Source organism: Solanum stenotomum, chromosome 2 (assembly GCF_019186545.1).
Source record: "Solanum stenotomum isolate F172 chromosome 2, ASM1918654v1, whole genome shotgun sequence".
Taxonomy (NCBI): Eukaryota; Viridiplantae; Streptophyta; class Magnoliopsida; order Solanales; family Solanaceae; genus Solanum; species Solanum stenotomum.
The window spans coordinates 69,537,106-69,561,161 of NC_064283.1; the positions used below are offsets into that span (position 1 = coordinate 69,537,106).

Sequence of the window (24,056 nt, forward strand, 5' to 3'; positions counted from 1 at the left end):
TGAAAAAGTGGGGAATGAAGGCAACGGGAAGGATTGGCGTCCTTGGCGCTCTAAGAGGCGTGGGGCGCCAGCCCTCAAACTTCAGAGGGACTGCTGGGCGTTCTGCCAGGTGTTCTGCCCCAAGGGGAAAGTTCAGCATCCCTTTTTTGGGTGCTCTGGCTGGCGCAACAGCCCAGCCCTTTTCCCCCAAAAATCCGACTTTTCCCCCTTGTTTCTATCCAACTCTAAACCCTCTCAACCTCAAAGGTTCCAGCAGCAAAAATCACAACCAAATCCTGTCCCAAATCAGCAAGAACTTCAACAACACATCCAACAACTTCAACAACAAAAATAAATCTTTTCTTGGAATTAAAAACGAGTTGATGTGTGGGGGTATGAACCAACCAACACTAAGGATCATAAAATCCCTCAACATACAAGAGATTCAACTCAAGAACACAACCAAATCATGTCCCACAACCAACAATAACTTCCACAACAAACTAACAACATCAACAACAACTAACAACTTCAACAACAAATCCAATATTTTCTCAAATCATAAAATGAGCTTGGTGTGTGGGGGAAAGGATCAACCCACACTAAAGAACTCACATACCTTGATAGGGATCACCCCCGACGAAATTCCACGACGGAAACTTGTTGATCTCCTCTTTCTCCTCTTCTTCTCCTCTTCTTCTCTTCTTCTTCTCTTCTTCACTCTCAAGAACCCTAACTTTCTCTCTTTTAAAATGGAACAAAAATGATCCACAAACAGCCTAACACAACAATATAACCTCAAAAGAAATGATTTGTGAAAAGACCAAAATACCCTTAAATTTCCGGACGGACTCCCTGCCAACTGCCCAACTTTCAAAGGGCATAACTCGCTCATACGAACTCAGAATCGAGCAAACTCGGTGGCGTTGGAAAGATCGTTCCACAAGCTTCATAACCATAACTGGAACTACTCCTAACTCATCCTGATTTAGGAGTTATGACTGCTCAAAGTTGGCCAAAAACTCACTGATTTCCACACTTAGCCAAATTTCCAGATTCTGAATTTTTCCAAAAAAATGACTACTTCCATTTTCAAGCTTCTTCATATTCATTTTAAATTGTCGGATGTTACAGTAGATAATATACTTGAGCTGATAAAATCCCATAAAATAACAAACTAATGATTACTATGTGTATATATATATGAATAATTGGACAGTACAATAAAAAACTTGTATCCAATAGTACATGTTCTATTAATTTATAAAAAATGACAAACTTAAAATAAAAAAATCATAAAAATTGAAATATAGAATGAGAGTTAAAGGGAAACATTTACAATCAAGTCAATTAAAAAAAAATACAATATATTTGTCGTCATATCATACAAAATGAATATATTAATAAGAAAAAAAAAGTGGCCAATAAATAGAAAATTACTATATAAGAATTATAAGATGATTAAACACAAAAGTGTTGTAATTTAATTTTTTTTTGTCAAATTTATGAAGGAAGAGAGACCATGTACATGAAAAGTTGTGAATGAGTATATTTGATAACTGAAGCTAAAAAGATTAACCATTAAAAGGGTACCCCAATTAAAATTCATTAAGAAGTGGGGACTGGTAAGTCATATTTGACTTTTCGATTGTTTGTGTACATAATTACTCAGAAGTCATATCACCAAAATATTCATGGGCATAACCATAAGAAAAAACTAAAAAAATCGTTTAATTCTTGTTAAAAGGTTTCTAAATGCCAAAAAATGTCGTGGATCATAGTGAGACTATGCGTATTGTTCCCACAACTCATTACAGAAGGTCCGTGAAGTTTATTTTAAAAATAATAGTATGAAAACCATATCACCAAAATATTGATGGGCTAACACACACGAAAAATTGAGAATTTGGTATTTGAGCTAATTCAATTTGTCCAAGTCTTACTAAATTTTCATTTCTTTAATTATTGTCTCTATTGAATTAGTTTGTCCAAGTCTTACTAAATTTTCATTTCTTTAATTATTGTCTCTATTGAAACAATAAGGACAACAATAATAATTACGTATTATGTTATAATTTAGGATGAAAAAAGAAGAAGAATCAGGAATCTTACTGATGATTTCTTGAATGGGTTGAAGAAAATAAAGAATGAAGAAGAAGTATTCTTTTATTCAAATTGGGATGACATTGAAAAGGTAAGAATGCATCTGAGATTCCTAAGAACATTGGTCCTGTTTGGGAATTCCAGTTTGGACGATGACTTTTATGAGAGGATGTCCAAAAAAATAAACAAGTTGAGTGTTATGACTCGATCACTTTTCTCTCAAGATAAATTCATCCAAGCGAAATACAAGATGCGAGGACCTCTGATGGAAGAGATGGAAAGTTATTTACGTTTGAAGAATGATAATTATGTAGCAATGATCACAGAGGAGAAAATGTTTGAATACCTCTTCACAAACCTCCATGATCTACCAAACTATTCTTCTTATTTGTTTGAATATCTCCGTCGTCAAACTGACTACAATATTTTTCACCAAGTATTCCGTCGTCTGACAGATTTCTATCCTATCCTCCTGGCCAACAAAACAATTACTACTCAATATCTCCTTCCTCGCTTCCAATTCATTGCTCAGACAGTTATGCAATTCTATTTTGCTATTTGGACTGGAAAGTATAAACCACGTTATGGTGATGATGAGTGCGCTTCCAAGATCACTTCTCTACTCATCGACATAATCCCTCTTGAGCTTGAGGTTCTATACATTTCTACTTCTAACCTCATCAAAGAATNGTTATGCAATTCTATTTTGATATTTGGACTGAAAAGTATAAACTACGTTATGGTGATGATGCGTGCGCTTCCAAGATCACTTCTCTACTCATCGACATAATCCCTCTTGAGCTTGAGGTTCTATACATTTCTACTTCTAACCTCATCAAAGAATCAACGTCAAGAGAACTAAAACGGTTTGTCAAGCAAATCGTAAAAGCATCTCCAAGGATTCTTCAAAATTGTCTCATTCATCTCCAAGGACGCATGGCTGCTGCTGTCAATTATGCTCCAACTCAAAGCATTAATGTCATGATCGAGTTCCTATTGATCTTTCTCACTGATATACCAAAGCGATTTATCCATCATGAAAAATTGAACGATATGTTGGCACATGTCGCACTACTTACAAGGAAGATATCTATTCTGATGGAGGAGAGCTCTGAGAATAATATCAATGAAGCGGACTTTTCCGCTCCAGACTTGTTGCAAGAAATTGAACGAATGAAGGGAGATATCAAACAGAATTTTTTGAAAGCCCCGGATCAGTCATCTCAACTTTGCTTTCCTATGGATGATGGTTTACTCTTCATGAATCTTCTACTCAGACATTTAAATGATTTGCTCATTTCCAATGCTTATTCAGTTTTTTTGATAAAAAAAGAAATTGGGATGGTGAAAGAAAGCCTTGAATTCCTAACATCATCTTTCAGGCAAACATTGGATGACACTAGTGGAGTAGTTAAAGATTGTTGGTTGCGTGCTTTAGATGTGGCATATGAGGCAGAACATGTTATTAATTCCATTCTTGTCAGAGATAAAGCTCTCTCGCATCTCCTCTTCTCACTTCCGAATGTCACTGATAAGATCAAGCTTATCGTCGCAGAAGTCACCAGTTTACAGCTGGAGGATAAGAATGGGGATCACCCCCTTGATGCAAAGTCTTTCGTCGAGCCAATTGAGTCAACCTCATCACCTTTTGTTGAGGTAACAGTAGGTCATGAGAAAGAAGAATCCCAGATCATTGCCCAGCTCCTTGATGAACATGAATCTGAGCTTGATGTCATTTCCATTGTCGGAATGCCAGGACTCGGTAAAACTACTCTGGCCAACAAAGTGTATAACAATACATTAGTTACTACTCATTTCAATGTTCGTGCTTGGTGCACTGTTTCCCAAAAGTATAACAAGTCAAAGGTGTTGGGGGAGATTCTTCAGCAAGTTACTGCCTCAGGAGGAAAAGAGAGTGAGGATGACCTTGCTGAAAAGCTACGAGTAGCACTGTACAATAAAAGGTACCTCATCGTTTTGGATGATGTGTGGGATATTGCAACAGGGGAGATGTTAATAGCATGTTTTCCAAAGGTTGAGAGAGGAAATAGAATTATCTTAACTAGCCGAAGTAGTGAGGTAGGTTTGAAAGTTAAATGCCGTAGTGATCCTCTCCGCCTTCAACTTTTAACAACTGAAAAAAGTTGGGAGTTATTCGAAAAAAGGGTATTTGGAGAAGGAAGCTGCCCTGCTGAACTGTCAGAAGTTGGACACCAAATAGTTGACAAATGTCAAGGGCTTCCTTTGGCTGTTGTTTTGATTGCTGGAGTAATTGTTAGAGGAAAGAAAAAGGAAAATGATTTGTGGCTTAAGATTCAAGATAATTTGGATTCGTTTATTTCTGCCAACATCAATTTGCAGATGATGAAGGTTATGCAATTAAGTTATGACCATTTACCATGCCACCTGAAGCCGTTGTTGCTTTACTTTGCAAGATGGCGAAAGAGCAAACGAACTCCAGTGTCTAAGTTGATGCAGTTGTGGATGGCTGAAGGGTTGGTGGATCATGATATCCCATCCAAGTGTAGTTTAGAGGAAGCAACTCAAAGATACTTGGATGCTTTAGTTTCCAGTAGCCTGATAATTGTGGATCATATGTTCTACAAGAAGAATATGCCTTTTTCTGTTAGGATCAAGGTTTGCTATGTGCATGATGTTGTGCACGATTTTTGTTCAGTAAAAGCCAGAAAGGAAAAATTTCTCAAGTTAATGAATCCAGGTGCTCGATTTCATGCTTCTGATTTCCTACATCATCGTCTAATCATTCATACTGACAACACCCAACTCCACAAAAAATGTGATTTGTTCAAGTCTAAAAGGTGTTCAGTTGGTAGTAAGCATCTCATATCTTTGAAAGTTAGCGGTTCGCTTCTCTACTCCAGCTATATCTGTCACACAAGACCCTTTGGACTTGTTAGAGTACTGCAACTGGATAGCATTGAGTTGAAAGATTCTTTAATGGAAGAAATAGGCTCCCTATTTCATTTGAGGTTCTTAAGGATTCTTACTCTTGATGTAAAAGCTATCCCAATGTCGTGGTTGAACCTCCAGAATCTGGAAACTCTGTTGATCAGTACTGGAGATTCCACCATGGTATTACTGCCCAGAATATTAAAACTGTCAACGCTGAAACATGTGAAAATTGACACGAGTTCTTTCTTTGAAGAGGAAGAGGAAGTGAAAGAGGAAAAGGATGAGGACTGGGACAATATTATGCATCAACCAAGTAGAATATTGGAAGCTGAGAATTCAAAGTTAGAACACTTGAAAACTTTATCCAATGTTGTAATCTCATATACTGAAGCCACGAGTGATGTTCTTGAGAAGTTTCCAAATCTTCAGCACCTTGATTGCACCATCAAGGAACCGATAGATCCTCCTACACACCGCGATTGGTTTCCCAAGTTTGATGTCCTTAATAAACTTGAATCACTCATTGCAATGTATGAGAACGCCCACTATCCTAACAAAATCCGACAACCCAATGAATATTACTTCCCTAACTGCTTGAAAGAGTTACGGTTGGCTGGTTTTTCCCTGAGACCTGATTTGTTGTCAGCAATCGCGACATTGCCTCAGCTTGAAATTCTGGAGTTTGTAAGCTGTAATTTCGTGGAGGACAAGTGGGATGCAAGTGAGCACATCTATCAACGTCTGAAGACTTTGTCTATGCGAGTGGTCAACCATTCGGAATGGGAAGTTGACACGGAAACCTTTCCCAAGCTTGAGGAATTAATACTAGAACAATGTTACAAGCTTAGGGAGATCCCTTGTGCATTTATGGATATACACACTTTAAAGTCCATTCATTTAATTAATATTAAGCATGAGCTTGGAGATTCAGCCATTGAGATTAAGAAACAGGTAGTAGATTTTGCAGGAGAGGACAGACTTCAACTCCATATAGCAGATGTATATGAATAAGAGGTAACTAATTTCTTACATCTTTACCCCTACATACAAATATACTTCATTTAATTTAAATCATACTATCTATAATTTGCAGAATGCCCAAAGGACACAAGGATAGAACAACAATGAAGAAAGAAAACAACGCAACGCTTCCATCTGATTTCATCTGATTACTGCTTCCAATAAACAAACTTGTTACTGGTTTTTTCCATTGCTGGTTCTGGACATATTTTAATTTAATGTGTTGTGTGTTTTCTTTCATGTTTTTTGTTAGTTATGAATCTTATTTCGTTTGTTATCTCTCATATATGATTCTAGTTTTTCAATTGGAAGGTTTCAATGCCAAATTGTGAATCAATATATCCATTAGGCCTGAATCTGATGAAGAACAGTCCCCATTTTTTTAATGAATATGAAAAAGGCAACTATCACTATTAACATGGACAGTTGAATGACTCTATACAAACAAGATGTACTACTACCAACAAGCATTTTGGTGGAGTGGTAGTACTCCTTGATCCTTAATCAAAAGTCTCGCGTTCGAGCCCTACTGGATTTAGAGTCGCCTTTTTTACGGAATGTATGTCTTACAAATTTGGTGGTCAACTAAACAAATTTGGGAATGAAAAAGATTCAAAATTGAAAGCTCAAGACAGTCTCAAATATTCACCTCCTGTACAAATAGAGCACTAATGCAATACCACAATTATGAAAATTCTGATACAAAAAAGTAGAATAGAATGCAAAAAAAAAGAGAGACCATCAAAGTTTCAAATTAAGATCAGGCAATGTTGGATCTGTCCTAGTTTGAGGAGCTACAGCTACAAAATTTATGCTTGAACTTTGCCCTGAATTATACCCCATATTACCACCAATTCCCTCTATTTTTGTAACATCCGACAATTTGAAATAACTATGAAGAGGCTTAGAATTGGAAATAGTCATTTTTGGAAAGAATTTAAAAATCTGGAAATTTGGTTAAGTGTGGGAAAACAGTGAGTTTTGGCCAACTTTGAACAGTCATAACTCCTATCTCCTGATGATTTAGGTGTAGTTCCAGTTATGTTTGCGAAGTTCGTGGAATTTTCTTTCCAACGCGGCCGAGTTTGCTCGATTCCGAGTTCGTATGAGGGAGTTATGCCCTTTGGAAGTTGGGCAGTTGGCAGGGAAGTCCGTCCGGAAATTTGTAAGGGTATTTTGGTCTTTTCCCTAGCCTTTTCTTTTGGATATATATTAGTGTGTTACACTGATTTTGATCAGTTTTTCTCATTTTAAAGAGTGAGAGTGAGGGTTTGTGAGTGAAGAGGGGAAGAAGAGGAGAAAGAGAAGATCAAGCTAGTTTTCGTCAAAGATCGTCGTGGATATTGTCGGGGGTGATCCCTACTAGGTATGTGAGTTTATAGTGTTGGGTTGGTTCTTTCCCCCACATGCCAAACTCATTTAATTTCGAGAAAAGATTGATTATGTTTGTTGAAGTTGTTGGTTGTATTTGTTGAAGTTGTTGGTTGTGATTGTGTTGAAGTTCTTGTTGATTTGGGACATGTTTCCGGTTGTGTTTGTGAGTTGAAATCTATTGTATGTTGAGGATTTTATGATTCTAAGTGTTTGGGGCTGGATCCATTGAAGTTAAGGAGGTTTAGAGTTGGAAAAATGAAGGAGAAGAGTCGGATTTTTGGGGGAAAAGGCTGGGGCGTCGCACCAGCCAGCGCGCCCCAACAGGGGTTCTGAGGTTTTACCCTTGGCGTGGCACGTCTCTCAGAGCGTCCAGCAGGCTCCTCTGAAGTCTGAAGGCTGGCGCCCCGCGTCTCTCAGAGCGCCAAGGACACCAAGGCTCCCATTCATTTCCCACTTTTTCATACATGTTCCTTGGTAATGTACCTATGTTTTATAGTGGTTTTCAACACTCCAAGGTACGTCTAAATGTCAAGAACTCACCCATAAACATGTGATCATATACCTTGAATCCACAATCCAATTCAAGGCGAGTTAGGATCAAAGTCAAGTGAAGTTAGAAGTCAAGTGAAGTGAGAGCCAAGTTTAGAAGTTAAGCAAGTCAAAGCAAGTCCTTAAAGTTTTTCAAGAGTCTTTATTGAACGTTTTAACTTCATTATAAGGCTCAAGTTCCAAGTTAAGTAAAGAGTATAGAGTTTCAAGTTAAGTAAAGAGCATAGAGTTTCAAGTTAAGCGAAGAGTAAAGAGTCAAGTTCATTTCTCAAAAGTTATTAGGGAACTAAGTATTCCCAAAGAAGTTTATAAATGTTTTCACATTTAAGACGAGAGGAAACTGAGATTTCCAAAAGAGTTTTGAGAAGTTTGAGTACTATCTCTTTTTAAGAAAAGATGAGTTTTGCGAAAGAGTTTCTAAAACATGATTAGTATGACAAATCGAGTATGTCATCAATGTTTAAACAGTATGGTCTCTAGCTATACCATCAATGTTTAAGCAGTGTGAATATCCCGAGTCATCAATGATCATATTAAAATATGGTTTTGAGATTTTCTTTTTGGAAAGAGTTTTCAAGAGCCTTTGGGCTAAGCTTTGAGTAATTATCTCAACCAAAGAAAGATGTGTTAAAAACACTTATGAGCTAAAGTATTTTTGGGAGTAGTATTGAGCACCGACTTGGAGACACGAGTTCATATTAACTCAACTCTCCATAAGAACCATGTGCCAACATGGGATTTCTCGAGTCATACTTTTTAGATGATCACGAAAGTTAAGCTAGTGGATCTACTTAGTAAAGTTAGCTTCCTATATCACAGCAAGGTATAGGATGGTCCTTGGGCACCGTGAGGTAAAACTGTAACATCCGGCAATTTGAAATAACTATGAAAAAGCTTGAAATTGGAAATAGTCATTTTTTTGGAAAAATTTAAAATCTGGAAAATTTGGTTAAGTGTGGGAAATCAGTGAGTTTTGGCCAACTTTGAGCAGTCATAACTCCTAGATCAGGATGAGTTAGGAGTAGTTCCAGTTAATTTTGGTAATCCCTTGGAATGATCTTTCCAACGCCGCCAAGTTTGCTCGATTCTGAGTTCGTATGAGCGAGTTATGCCCTTTCAAAGTTGGGCAGTTCGCAGGGAATCCGTCCGGAAATTTTAAGGGCATTTTGGTCTTTTCCCTAGCTTTTGTTTTGGGGTTATATTGTGTGTTAGGCTGATCTTTGGATCATTTTGTCCCATTTTTTAAGAGAAAGAGTTAGGGTTCTTGAGAGTGAAGAAGAAGAAGAAGAGAAGAAGAGGAGAAAGAGGAGATCAAGCAAGTTCCGTCGTGGATTTTCGTCGGGGGTGATCTCTATCAAGGTATGTGAGTTCTTTGAGTGGGTTGATACTTTCCCCCACACACACCAAGTTCATTTTTATGATTTGAGAAAAGATTGGAATTGTTGTTGAAGTTGTTGAAGTTGTTAGTTGTTGTTGATGTTGTTAGTTGTGTTGTTGAAGTTATTGTTGGTTGTGGGACATGATTGGGTTGTGTATTTGAGTTGTAATCTATTGTATGTTGAGAGATTGATGATACTTAGTGTTTGGGGTTAAATCCATTGAAGTAAGGATGGTTTAGAGTTGGAGAAGAGGAAGGAGAAAAGTCAAGTTATCGTGGAAAAGGGTTTGGGCGTCGCGCTTACCAGCGCACCCCAAAAGGGACTCTGAGGTTCAGCCCTTGGGGCGCCGCCCCTACCAGAGCCCTAACCAGACCTCTCTAAAGTTGGAGGTCTGGCGCTCCGCGCCTCTCAGAGCGCCAAGAGCGCCAAGCTTTCCCATTCCTTCCCCACTTTCTCATGCATGTTCCTAGGTGTTATACCTATGTTCCCTAGTCGTTTCCGACACCCCAAAGTGTTTCTAAACATCCCGAACTCATCTAAATACGTGTGATCATACACTTTGAATTCATAATTCAATTCAAGGCGAGTTAGTATCAAGCTAAGGTGAAGTTAGAGTCAAGTCAAGCAATGTTAAGAAGTAAGTTCAAGCAAGTCCTCCGAGCTTTTCAAAAGTCTTCATTGAACGTTTTAACTTCATTCTAAGGCTCCAGTTCCAAGTTAAGTATACAGTTTCAAGTCGAGCAAAGAGTATCGAGTTTCAAGTTAAGTCAAGAGTTTCAAGCTGAGTAAAGAGTTTAAAGTTGAGTTCATTCTCAAAGTTATTAGGGAACTATGTATTCCCAAAGAAGTTTTAAAGAAATGTTTTTACATTTAAACAAGATTGGAAACTGAGATTTCCAAAAGAGCCTTTGGGCTAGTTTTTGAGTAATTATCTCAATCAGCAGGAAGACATATGTTTTAAAAATATAAGAGCCAGTACATTTTTGGGAGTAGTATCGAGCACCGAATTGGGGGAGCGTTCAAAGAACCCACAACCCCCATAGAACCATGTTAGCCACCATGGGTAGAAAAGGATCATACTTTTTAGATGAATCCTTTTACAGATAGACTAGTGGATCCATTAGGCAGTTCAGGTCTTATACCTTTGGCCGGGTATAAGATGCTCTGGCAGCGTGAGGTTGATCACTGTATCATCACTATAGCTCTCATGTGATGGTTGTCGGTTAGAGAAACTCCCACAACAGTTATTGTATTTTCATACACAAAGTATTATATGGTATATACATCAGTTCAATTGTATTTCTATATACATCTCAGGCTTATTGTATCTTTGTATACACATAGAGTTTATAGCATGTTTTAAACAGTCTTTCTTTATATCGCACTTGTTTTAAATTGCCTTGTATTGAAAGAAGTCAGTCAGGTTGAGTTGAGTTGAGCAAGGTAAGCTTTTCAGTTTCTTCCAGATTTCCTTCTAGCCTATGTTGCTTAGTTTTCCAGCTTGCATACTCGTACATTCCATGTACTGATGCCAGTTGGCCTGCATCTTATTATGATGCAGACACAGGTACCCCGGATCAGCATCCTGCACGTCGTTGATCCAGCTTAGCACTCCAGAGTCAGTGGTGAACCTCTTTGCATTCCGGAGGACTCAATTATTTTGTGTACTTAGTTCTGTTTTATTAGGATGTTGCGGGGTCTGTCCCAACATCCATCTCAGTATATTAGAGGCTTCATAGATAGTCAGTCAGTTAGTTTTGAGTCTCTCTTCTATGTATATATGTAAATATCCTATTTTGAGATTCGAGTTGCCTTTGTGTCCAGATTTTATAAGTTAAGTTGTTTTGTAACCTTGCATTGTATTGAGTTATTCTGTTGAGTTAGGTTTTCGCTGAGTTAAGAAAGCCAGGCCAAGGGTTCGCTTGGGACCAGCAATGGTCTCCGAGTGCCTGTCCCGCCCAGGGTGTAGGCTCGGGGAGTGACAAAAGCATTGTATCACTACTTAAGCATGTAGTGGTGGCTGTCGGTTAGAGAATCTCCCATAGTAGAAATTGCATGGTTTCTCGAGGGGTTCTGCTTAGTATGGATGGGGGTATGAGACTTCATTCATACATTGCACAAGTAGACTTTGAGAGGAAGCATGGTATTTTCATGATATTATAAATATGATTTTGACGTCATGTTTTAAATAGTTTTGCAAGCTTTATATATATTGCATGTGTCTCATTGCTTTATATTGAGTTCAGTTATTCATGAGTTGAACAGAGCCAAGGTAAGTTCTTTTTTGTATCCCTTTCAAGCTTAAGTTGTTGTTTAGCTGTCCAACTCGCATACTCGTACATTCAATGTACTGATGCTAGTTGGCCTGCATCTTATGATGATGCAAACGCAGGTACCCAGGATCAGCATCCAGAACGCCGTTGAGCACTCCAGAGTCAGTGGTGAGCCTCCTTGCTTTCCGGAGGACTCGGATATTTTGTGTTCCTAGTTTGTTTTATTAGGATGTTGCGGGGTCTGTCCCAACATCCATCTCAGTATTTTAGAGGCTTCATAGACAGTCAGTCAGTTAGTTTTGAGTCTCTCATCTATGTATATATGTAAATATTCTATTTTGAGACTCGAGTTGCCTTTTAGGCCAGATTTTATCAGTTAGGCTGTTTTATGACCTTTCATTGCATTGAGTTATTCTGTTGAGTTAGGTTTCTGCTGAGTTAAGAAACCCAGGTCAAGGGTTCACTTGGGGCCAACAATGGTCTTCGAGTGCCGACCACGTCCAGTGTGTAGGCTCGGGGCGTTACAATTTTTCGGAAGCTACCGGTCCAGAACATCTCCACTTCATCATCCTCCACGAATACTGGCATCCCGAAACAGCCTTGTTCAAATCTCGCCCCACTTCTAACTGCATGAATAGGCGTTTCTTGGTGTGAGACGCGTTGGTGTGCAGAAGCATGAGCTTCAACACTAAGAGATTGAAATGTTGCCCCGTGAAGGGGCAATGATGCTAAGCTAGCATACCTGTCGGATAACATTCCCATCCGCATCGCCCTCTTAGCTAAAGTCCTCTCTCTCTTATGTGCGTTCTGGTGTCCGCCCAACGCCTGTGAGCCGTAAAACTTGCGCTTGCAGAAATTGCACAAGAAAACTCTGGATAGTGCTACCGTTGGAGGATGGGGTACTACTTCTTCACTTGCCTCTCTGTTGGCTTTCAACTCGGAGTCACTGTTGTTGAAGCCAAGAATCAAGTCACGAGTAACAGGAACTGATTCCTGCTGAATATTAAGGGAAGGACCCGGATGAATTTCTTGGACGGATATGTTTGAACCCACTGGGCAGTTGCTGACCTCGGACTCGTCTTCTGATTCAAGATTGAAATTTGGAGGCTTCATGTTGCTTGGAGATAAGTCGGGTATGGATATAGACTTTGGTAAAACAATAGGGAGTGTTAAATCAATGGATGGTCGTCGTTAGTTGATTCACTTGCATATGTACAACAAAGTACATGATTTTTCGAACAAGAGAAAATAATCTTTCATGCTGAGACAGTGTCGTAGACTCGAGATGTTAAAGCTATCCCACTGTCGTGGTTGAACCTCCAGAATCAAGAAACTGTGTTCATCAAGACGAGATATTCCACCGTGATATTACTGCCCAGAATATTAAAACTGTCAAAGCTGAAACATGTGGAAATTGACTTTTGTTCTTTCTTTGAAGAGAAAGAGGAAGAGGAAATAGATGCGGACAATATTATGCATCAACCAAAATTAGAACATTTGACAACTTTATCCAAAGTTGTTATCACAGATCATGAAGCCACGAGTGATGTTCTAGAGAAGTTCCCAAAGCTTCAGCACCTTCAGTGCAACATCTTTGCAGATTATCCTATACGGTGCGGTTGGTTTCCCAAGCTTGATGTCCTTAATAAACTTGAATCACTCATTGCAGTATACGAAGATGTCAGATACTTTAAATATCCCAAGTTAACAGACCAAATCCGACAAGTACCCAATGAATATTACTTCCCTAACAGGTTGAAAGAGTTACGGTTGTATAGTTTTCCCCTGCTAAGACCTGATTTGTTGTCAGCAATCGCGGCATTGCCTGAGCTTGAAATTCTGGAGATTATTGACTGTAAATTTGTGGAGGAAGAGTGGGACGCAAGTAAGGACATCTATCAAAGTCTTAAGACTCTGTCTTTGCTAATGGTCAACCTTTCAGAATGGCAAGTTGATACGGAAACTTTTCCCAAACTTGAGGAATTAATACTACAACATTGTTACAAGCTTACAGAGATCCCTTGTGCATTTATGGATATACAAACTTTAAAGTCCATTCATTTAACTAATATTAATCCTGACCTTGGAGATTCAGCCATTGAGATTAAGAATGAAATAGCAGCTTACACAGGAGAGGACAGACTTCAAGTCGATATATCAGACGTGTATGAAGAAGAAGCTGAGGAAGAGGATGAAACAGAGGTAATTAATTTCGTACATCTTTACCCCTACATACATTTAATTTAAATCATATACTTATATATATAATTTGCAGGATGCCCAAAGGAGACAAGGATAGCATCATTCTGGAAGATTCTTTAATGGAAGAAATAGGGTCCCTATTTCATTTGAGGTTCTTAAGTATTCGGACTTGAGATGTTAAAGCTATCCCACTGTCGTGGTTGAACCTCCAGAATCTGGAAACTCTGTTGATAAATTAATTCTAGCCAAATACAATTCTATTTTGCTATTTGGACTGGAAAGTATAAATCACATTATAATGATGAGTACTCTTCCATAGTCTCTGAATACTATTACAACAAAAAAGTCTCTGAATACTCTTCCGAAGTCTCTTCTCTACTCATTGACATAATCCCTCTTGAGCTGGAGGTTCTATACATTTCTACTTCTAAGCTCATCAAAGAATCAACGTCAACTGAACTAGAACGGTTTGTGAAGCAAATCCTAAAAGCATCTCCAAGGATTCTTCAAATTTATCTCATTCATCTCCAACGACGCATGGATGGTGCAGTAGCTGTCAAAATTTGCTCCGACTCAAAGCATTAATGTCATGATGGAGTTCCTATTGATCTTTCTCACTGATATACCAAAGCGCTTTATCCATGGTGACAAATTGAACGATATGTTGGCACATGTCAGACTACTTACAAGGAATATATCTATTCTGTTGGAGGAGAGCTCTGAGAATAATATTGTTAGGGATGCATTTGTTAGGGATGCATTGGAAGTCATTAATTTAAGTACTTAGTTATATTTTTAGTTGCTTTATTTATTATTCTAGAATAAGGTTTAGTTTCAGAGTTTCATAAGAATTAGGTTAAGTTATAGTTATTAGTTTGGAATAGGATTTAGGTCTCCTACTTGCATAAGAATTAGACTTCCAATTGATGTAATAAGACTCCTATTTAAAGGGGCTTTTGATGAATAAATCAGTAACTCATAATTCAGCAAAAAGCAGGAGATTAGAGTTCTCTCTTCCATTGAACTCTAAGGTTTCAGTCTCCCTTTGAAGAGCTGAAGAGATCGGAGTTCTCTTTTAATGAATTCTAAGGTTTCAGCCTCGCTTTAACGAGCTGATTTATATATCGCCTTGTGAATTGATCCTTCCCTAAAGATTCATAACAATTTGGTATTAGAGCCTAACACAATGGGCGATGAGATCAATTCTCGATATCAAGGAGAACATACCATTACAGAAACCCTAATGGACTCTAAAATTGCAGCAATGGAACAATGCCTCATCGAAAGAATTGTCCAAGTCATCCAAGAAAAATTGTCTAGATTGAAAATTGACTCCACAAAACCAGCAACCCACAAACCTGAGTCAAATAGCGCCCAGACAACTAGTAGATCAACAATTCCTACTACAAAAGGCAATACACCACCTACTTATAACGGCACCAATAATCCATTAATTCGAACACATCGTTGTGAATATTTTTTTGAAAAAAATCAACATACAATGATAGCAAAAAAGATTGGTATGGCTGGATTTCACATGTTCGGACTAGCATCATTATGGTATTATCAACTTAAACGAGCGAAAGGCTCAATGAGTTGGGAAGAATATCAGCGATTTGGACCTCATAAAAGTAGCACTTTTTAGAGTGTTGCAACTGAATAGCATTATTCTGGGAGATCATTTAGTGGAAGAAATAGGCTCCCTATTTCATTTGAGGTTCTTAAAGATTTGGACTCTTGATGTAAAAGATATCCCACTGTCATGGTTGAACCTCCAGAATCTGGAAACTCTGCTGATCAGTACGCAATATAATTCCATTGTTTTACTGCCCAGATTATTCAAACTGTCAAAGCTGAAACATGTGAAAATTGACAAGAGTTCTTTCTTTGAAGAGGAAATGGATGCGGACAATATTATGCATCAACCAAAGTTAGAAGTCTTGACAACTTTATCTAAAGTTGTTATCTCATATACTGAAGCCATGAGTGATGCTCTGGAGAAGTTCCCGAATCTACAGCACCTTGATTGCACCATCATTGATCCGCAGTCCCCTCCTACACACGGCGATTGGTTTCCCGAGCTTGATGTGCTTAATAAACTTGAATCAGCCATAGTAACATACCGTTGCTATGAATATTCCGTGTTAACCCAACAACCCAATGAATATCACTTCCCTAGCAGCTTGAAAGAGTTATGGTTGAATTTATTTCACATGAGACCTGCTTTGTTGTCAGCAATCGCGGCATTGCCTCAGCTTGAAATTCTGGAGTTACTGGACTTTGATTCCTTAGAGGAAATGAAGTGGGATGCAAGTGAGGACGTCTATCAAAGTCTTAAGACTTTGACTTTGAAAATGGTCAAGCTTTCAGAATGGCAAGTTGATAAGGGAACTTTTCCCAGGCTTGAGGAATTAATAGTAGAATACTGTGAGGAGTTTACGAAGATCCCTTGTGAATTTGGGGATATAAACACTTTAAAGTTCATTCATTTAACAAATGTTAACCATCAGGTTGGAGATTCAGCCTTGGAGATTAAGGAAGATGTAATAGCTTTCACAGGAGAGGACAGACCTCATGTCTATTAATTAGATTGGTTACCATATTACTATTAATCTGAAGAAGATATGAGGTAATTAATTTCTTACATCTTTACCCCTACATACATATATAGTTCATTTAATTTAAATCATACTATATATGATTTGCAGAATGCCCAAAGGACACAAGGATAGAACAACAATGAAGAAAGAAACAACACATTTGCATTTGCAGTCTCAGTTCATCTGTGTGGTTCTGGAGATGTTCAAAATTAATGTTTTGAGTGTTTTCTTTCATGTTTTTTGTTAACAAGTCTTGTGAACGTGCGTTGCACGTTTGTCCCCTATTACTATATAAAATTTGTAGCCAGTATAAAATCCTCAGTTGTAAATTCAAAATTATATATTCATCCACATCTACATAATTTTTTTCAGACCGTATACATACTTGTTAAAGGAGTAGATATTATGTCCCGATATCTTGAATTTGTAAACAAAGGATTCATTACTATAATCGAAAAGCTAGATTCTCTAGTTACACAAGAAATAAAAAATTTAAGACTGTCAAGAAAAATAATAATAGAAAAAGGAAAAAATTTAAGTCAACATCTAATTTCATTGTATGTGTATAAATAAGAGAAAGTGTATTTAATTCAAGAAAGCACACTTTTTTTCTTTGATTTGGAGAGGAAAACAGAGCATCCACCATTCAATCACTGTATATTTTCTTGGACAATTTCAATAGAAGCGAAGGAAATGTACCAGTTTCCATCTCCTTGCTCCTGCTCTTTCAAACATAGGAATTCCATTCTTATAAATATTTGTCATCTACTCCACCCAGATTTTTCATTGTTGAGTTTATGTGATTACCATTAGTCGACTCTCCAAGCTAAAGCCATTTCATTGACAAAAGGATGCAGTATGAGTGAAGCAACAAATATCAAAACCAAAATTTCCAACGCATTACAAAACATGGCAGATTGGGAACATTCTAGCGTCTAAAAGTGACATCCATATGCAGTAAGACATTAAGAAATTATTTCACCAAGAGCACCATTTTCTAGATCCAAGAATAGCGATATGGACTTGATAGTTTGGACATCAAAAAATCTGAACAATAGGAATTAAAGCAATAACAATTGATTTTTGGTTATGAATATTCTCTATGATGTATAGTTAATCCTTCACTACATACATCATAATGAATATAACTTTCACACCCTCTAACTTTTCCCATAATCTCCCATGTTAATGCTATGTTATAACAACCTTTTGTATATATGCCTCTATCAATACTATATATAGAGGCTCATATTGTGTACACTTGAACATACTTATTGAAAGAATAAGAAATCGCTCTTCTCTTGTCTCCGTGTTTCTATTGCTTTCATAACTAAGGGTCTAAGACATTGTGTTTGATGGTGAAGAAAGAAAGTGTTGAGACGAAAATGGTTATCAGAAAGGTTTTTTTCTTTCTTTTATTCTTCCGTCAATTCATAGTGAAATTCTTTAAGGGAATTCATTTTTATAGCTCATATTAACATCATGGCACATAACAACTCTGGGAAAAAGTTAGGTTGTTGATTGAAAAATTCAATTTGCTACAAGAAATCATCGAGTTCATACAAACGATGGCAACCATCATTTTCTTATGGCATCACTACTGAGATCACTTCTACACCACCATATGCTACAAAACCTCATTAGAAAAGTGAAATTATCCTCTAGGCACCGTAGTCACACAGGAAAAAGGACTCAATTTTTTTTCAGTATATTGGTTTAGAGAAAAAAAAAAAAAAGAGAACTCTGTATATGGCCGTAGTTCTTGGAGCGACCCATCTCCACAAATACAAGTTGCGCTTGGATCAGTATATGAATCCTAAATACTGAGGAGATCTATTTCAGACTTTTGATTTCTGAAAAGATGTGTTGCCGTATAGGAGATGGAACAGTCATAACTCCAGGGAATTTGAAGTGACGGCTAACTGTATATGATGATTAGCATTAGCATTAGTATAATAATTTATTAATATGATAGGATTATTATTTAATAATTAATTAATTAATGTTTTTATTTTTTATTGAGCAACTTTCACATATAGCAAACACAAAATTCATATTTGTATGCTATAGCAAAGTTTGTATAATTGTACTCCATAGCAAACATATATATGTATAATTCGCTATACATATACAAAAAAAAAAAACAGTTGTATAATTCGCTATACATATACAAAGAAAGCAATTGTATAATTGGATGACAGTACTAGTGGAGTAGTGAAATAGTTCTTAGGAACAATAGTTTCCAGAACTGATTGAAAAGAAAAGAGGAGAAGAGAAGAAGAGAAGAAGAATTCTGTATCTTTTTTATTAGAGAAAATATATTCTGGAAAAACTTAAACTTCAATTACATACAAGACTCTCTTATATAGAGAGATACTTTTTCCAAGACTTAACTTCCCAAAAGTTAGTTATAACTAACTTTTGGAACTAACTATTTATTCTTTCTTTCCCTTACTCTCAACACTCCCCCTCAAGCTAGGAAGGGGAGAATATATCACACATTCCTAGTTTGGAAATAAGAAAGGCATGCTGGACTCTAGTAAGCCCCTTAGTTAACAAGTTTGTTGGCTGCTGTTGTGTTGGAATGTAGTTTGTAGTCAACATTCCTTGAAGTAGTTTTTCTCTAACGAAATAACAATCAACATCAATGTGTTTTGTCCTCTCATGATATACAGGATTTGCTGCTATTTGCATTGTAGACTTACTGTCACTGAAGACACTTACTGGAAGTGTTACCTCACATCCAATTTCCTTCATCAAACCTAGTATCCACACCAATTCTGCTACAACTGTTGCAAGGCTTCTGAATTCTGCCTCTGCAGAACTTCTGGAAACTGTAGTCTGTTTTTTCGACTTCCATGACACTAGTGAATCTCCTAGTTTCACAAAATAACCAGTTACAGACCTTCTAGTTTGTGGACAAGCAGCCCAGTTAGCATCACAGTAGGCACTAATCTTTTCTTCTGAACTACTAGATAGGAGAATTCCCAACCCTGGTTGATTTTTAACATACCTCACCACTCTAAGTGTAGCTTCCATATGTGACTTCTTAGGAGCTTGTAGAAACTGACTCAAAGTTTGCATACTAAACGCTATATCAGGTCTAGTCATTGTTAGATAGAGAAGCTTCCCAATTAAAATCTGATATACCCTTTGATCAGTAGAAGGATCATCACCTGGTTTCATTGTTTTTACATGATCATCAAACTATTGTGAAGTGAGTTTCAGGTTATAATCTATCGGAGTGCCAGCAGGCTTAGCTACTCCTAACCCCAATTCAGACAACAGTTCCAATGTATATTTCCTTTGATACATTAGAATTCCTTTGTTGGATCTTGCAAATTCAATACCAAGAAAGAACCTTAATTCTCCTAAATCTTTCATCTTGAAAGCTTGTTGCAAAGTAACTTTTGTTTCCTCTATTAGTTTCAAACTATCACCTGTGATCAACATATCATCTACATATACTAACACGAGTGTGACTCCTTCAGTTGTCTTCTTAACATACAAAGAGGGATGATACTGACTCTGAACAAAACCAAACCTCACCAATGCCTCTGACAACTTCGTATTCCATTGCCTAGGGGCCTGCTTTAATCCATATAAGGATTTGACTATTCTACACACCTTATTCTCCCCCTGGCTTGCAAACCCCTGAGGCAAGTCCATATATATTTCATCAGTCAGATAACCATTTAGAAAAGCATTATAGATATCCATTTGATGAATATACCATTTTTCCTTGTTGCAGTTGCTAGCACAGTTCTTACTGTTTTCATCTTCACCACTGGAGAGAAAGTCTCTTTAAAGTCTATTCCTTCTCTTTGATTATACCCTTTCGCAACTAGCCTAGCTTTAAACCTCTCTACCTCACCTGAAGCCTTATACTTTACTTTGTACACCCACCTACAACCAATTGATTTCTTGCCTTTAGGTAGACTAACTACATCCCAAGTATGATTCTGATTCAAAGCCTCTATTTCCTCCTTCATAGCTTGTATCCATCTTGGGTCTTTACTGGCTTCTAAGTAAGTAGTTGGCTCAGTAACTGAGTAAGAGGCTGCTACATATGCCATATACTCTTTGGACAACCTTCCATAAGACACATACTTCGATAAGGCATAGGGTACTTCTTGGTGAATGTTTAAGGACACAAAATCAGTCATCCACACTGGTGTCTTCCTCTCTCTAGTTGACTTCCTCTTGTCTTGCACTCTCTGTGAACTGGTTGTATCATCTTGTGTCACCTCATGTTGTTCATGTTGACCATCTGAGGCTGCACCTTGTGAACTTGTAGTATCAGAAACCTTACTCCTTATGTCAGACACAACCTCCACTGATTCTCCACTTGTGGTTATGTCAGCTAACTCATATTGCTGTCCACTCAAAGGAAATATATATTGAGGTTTTTGAGGGACCTTATTCTTTTCTTTAAATGGAAACACATCCTCTCTAAAAGATACATCTCTACTTATAAGAAAAATATCATTCACCATATCATACAACACATATCCCTTCTGAGTATCAGAAAACCCCATGAGGACAGTGGACTTTGTTCTAGACAACAACTTGTCATGATCATTCACAACCTTAGCATAGCACAAGCACCCCACTACTCTAAGATGATCACAATTAGGTTTCTTTCCATACAACCTTTCATAAGGAGTATGATAATGAATAACTGAACTTGGTAACCTATTTATAATATACACAGCTGCCAATACACAATATCCCCAAAACTTTATTGGAATTTCCCCTTGAAACCTTAGAGCTCTTGTGACCTCTAAAATGTTCCTGTGTTTTCTATCAGCCACTCCATTTTGTTGTGGAGTGTAGGCACAGGTTGTCTGATGAATAATCCCTAGTTTTTTAAAGAAACTATTGCGCAATGAGTTCACAAACTCAGAGCCATTATCTGTTCTTACGACCTTTACTATCTTATGAAACTAAGTATGCACATAACTCACAAACTACTGAATTTGAACATACACGTCAGACTTTAACTTCAACAAAAACACCCAAGTCATTCTGCTGAAATCATCAACAACTGTCAAAAAATATCTATTTCCATTCATAGTGGGAATTCTATAAGGCCCCCACAAGTCCATATGCACGAGATCAAAGCAACAAGTAGTTTTAATATTGCTAGAAGGAAATGACAACCTAGTCTGTTTAGCACTAGGACATACAGAGCATTGTTTTATTCTATCTTCTATAGCCAAATACTTCTCAACAAATAAAATCATTTTTAGTACATTAGAAGATACATGCCCAAACCTCCTATGACATAAGTCCACTTCTGCTTGTTTCTTCTCCACGGTATTAGCAGTTAATACTTCATTGTCTCCATAACTAGTTGCCTTTTTAGCACTCTGATCAGCCAGGAAATACAGACCACCATTAACTCTTCCAATTGCTCTCACCTTCCCAGTGTAAAGATCCTGGAACACACAGAAATCAGGGAAAAAACTTACTGAACACTGCCATTCTCTTGTTACATTGGACACTTGTTTTATTTGGAAAGTATATTTTGACTGATTTTAGAGTCGCCACTTAATTTTTAAAGGAAAATCAAGAAAACTGTTGTTTTCAAAAGACTAAAACAGGAATCTAGTGAAAACATGTAAAGGGTTCGAGGTTCATATTAACATTCTAGGAAGGTTTTAAAAGCACCTAGAATGTCCACTAATGTGGTTATCCGACGATTAACTATTTGGCTAAATTTATTCGACTTAACTTAACTTTGCAAAAATTGAACTAGTTTATAGTTAAAACTATTTTTAAAAGGGAAAAGGGGAAATATTGAAATATTATCTAAGTGAAATATTTTATGAATTTATTTATTTATTTTTTACGTTAAGTAGGGATGAACAATTTAGTTAAGTAATTAATTAAAAAAATGGGTGTCTTTTGGGGATTTGAATTCTTTTAAAACCTTAAGATTAATAGCAAATAATAACGAGTAAATAAACATAGTAAGGCAAGAGGGGAAGAGATTTGGGCCCAAATCTGGTTTCTGTCCGCCTGGGCCAGTATTTGGGCCCATTTTCGTTTTGGCCTTTGGGCCCATTCGAGTCATCCGCGCCTGTCCTAAACTAACATAAAGAAATATATTTTTTATCTTTGGGCCTTACGCCCAATTTTTTCACCTGTCCTAGGCTTCTAACAAGATAATAATGAATAAAATGACAAGGGCTTAGGCCCAAAATAACAAAATACAATTTCTTAAAATAAAAGGGTGGGTCTTTTGCCCAATCTTTTCAATTTTCCTTCCAATTTCGCATTTTTCCAACTTCGGAACCTGTTCGTCATTTTAATGGGCCGGCTGACTCAAAAGGAAAGGGTTTGAGCCTTTGTGGCTCTCTCGAAATGCAAGGGAAATGAGTGAGTTCGTGGCGAACTCGGACATATTTCATATGCAAAACGACAAATAAAATACATAAGTACTAATCATAAGAAGTATTGAGCAAAATGATAAGTTATGCAACATTTATATACAACAGTGAATTTGCAATAATTCAACAGCGAACAATAATTTATTTTTTAAAAAAAAAAACAGAATTACTAAGCCAAAGGAAGCAGAGGTTCAAGCAAAGAGAAAAAAATAAAAATAAATAAATAAACAAAAATAAAAATAAAAAAAATAAAAAAATCACCCCTATGCAGATTTGATACTAAGGACATTTAGATCAAGCTTATGAAGATAAGAAAAGGGGTCTAGGAAACTATTACAGTAAGCACATAGGATAAAATGCTAACTAGGCTTAAATTTCCCTAGATAACCCCTTAAACATACTAAAGTAAGACCATTCAAAGGGGACATGTTCATGCAGTTAGTCATTGAACACATTTTAGACAGATGCTCACAGTCAAAATCTAAGTTGATCAATACAAAAATAAAACATGAACCAATGATTAAGATAGTATCATGTCAAAGTCACAAGCCATAAATATAAGAGAACTAGAGTTGATTCTTTACTTAGGAGCAGTAAGAGACACACTTAGCACAGGAAATAATCAATTTCGGTATAAAAAAAAACTTTAAATAGCTTGAAGATTTTGTTTAACACTCACAAATACGGAACAACCAACTCACTTAACCCATTAAAAGAAAAAACATTTGGACAGAAAACTTATATATATATATAAGTATAGAAAGATTAGTTAGACCAAAAATTTTAACATTTTTGATGAGATACAGGGAAAATAACAGCGACATGTTTGAAATCAAGTAAGTCCTCGAAATTTGAGCAAGACAAAAACAACAATTTTGGTTAAAGAAAAACAAACTAGCCGCATTTTGTCAAGCATGACAAGTATCATTAGCCAAGATTTGCAATAATAAAGAGAAAATAACGGTAGACTACCGAAACCATAACCTCTCTTCTTGTCACATTCATATACGAATAGTTGACATTAAAATAAAGTCGCAATGAACAGATGAGCTATCGGCCATAGGATATAACCAAGTTGGACAGAACTAAGCAAACTAGTGAGCAAACAATTAAGAAAATTAACCCAAAAGAACAAGAGTCTAATCAAAAGGGATAAACCGGTGGAACATAGATGAAGGTAGGGATTACCTCTTATTGTGCAGCGGCTGGAAACAACGAGCAGGGCGACGACCTTTACCACGAGAACTCGAACCCAAACGCCCAAATGGA

The 24,056-nt window shown here is 37.1% G+C and overlaps 3 protein-coding genes and 2 pseudogenes across 3 annotated transcripts in view; 3 read left to right on the plus strand and 2 right to left on the minus strand.

Annotated features, from left to right (window-relative positions):
* Window positions 1-24,056, minus strand: part of LOC125856363 (probable xyloglucan endotransglucosylase/hydrolase protein 28) — a 265,879-nt gene that overhangs the window by 75,722 nt on the left and 166,101 nt on the right. The gene's annotated exons all lie outside the window — the stretch shown is intronic.
* LOC125856249 (putative late blight resistance protein homolog R1B-17) overlaps window positions 1-24,056 on the plus strand; it is a 254,798-nt pseudogene that overhangs the window by 34,298 nt on the left and 196,444 nt on the right.
* LOC125856250 (putative late blight resistance protein homolog R1A-3) overlaps window positions 1-24,056 on the plus strand; it is a 318,417-nt pseudogene that overhangs the window by 16,293 nt on the left and 278,068 nt on the right.
* LOC125856251 (putative late blight resistance protein homolog R1A-3) lies at window positions 1,745-6,006 on the plus strand. Its single transcript, XM_049535783.1, has 3 exons — window positions 1,745-1,771; window positions 2,060-2,734; window positions 2,890-6,006. Exons 1-3 carry the CDS (start codon window positions 1,745-1,747, stop codon window positions 6,004-6,006), a joined length of 3,819 nt encoding a protein of 1,272 aa, XP_049391740.1.
* Window positions 6,600-12,783, minus strand: LOC125856369 (zinc finger protein 4-like). Its single transcript, XM_049535903.1, has 2 exons — window positions 12,116-12,783; window positions 6,600-6,873 (listed from the first exon to the last, which is right to left on the minus strand). Exons 1-2 carry the CDS (start codon window positions 12,701-12,703, stop codon window positions 6,757-6,759), a joined length of 705 nt encoding a protein of 234 aa, XP_049391860.1. The 5' UTR covers window positions 12,704-12,783; the 3' UTR covers window positions 6,600-6,756.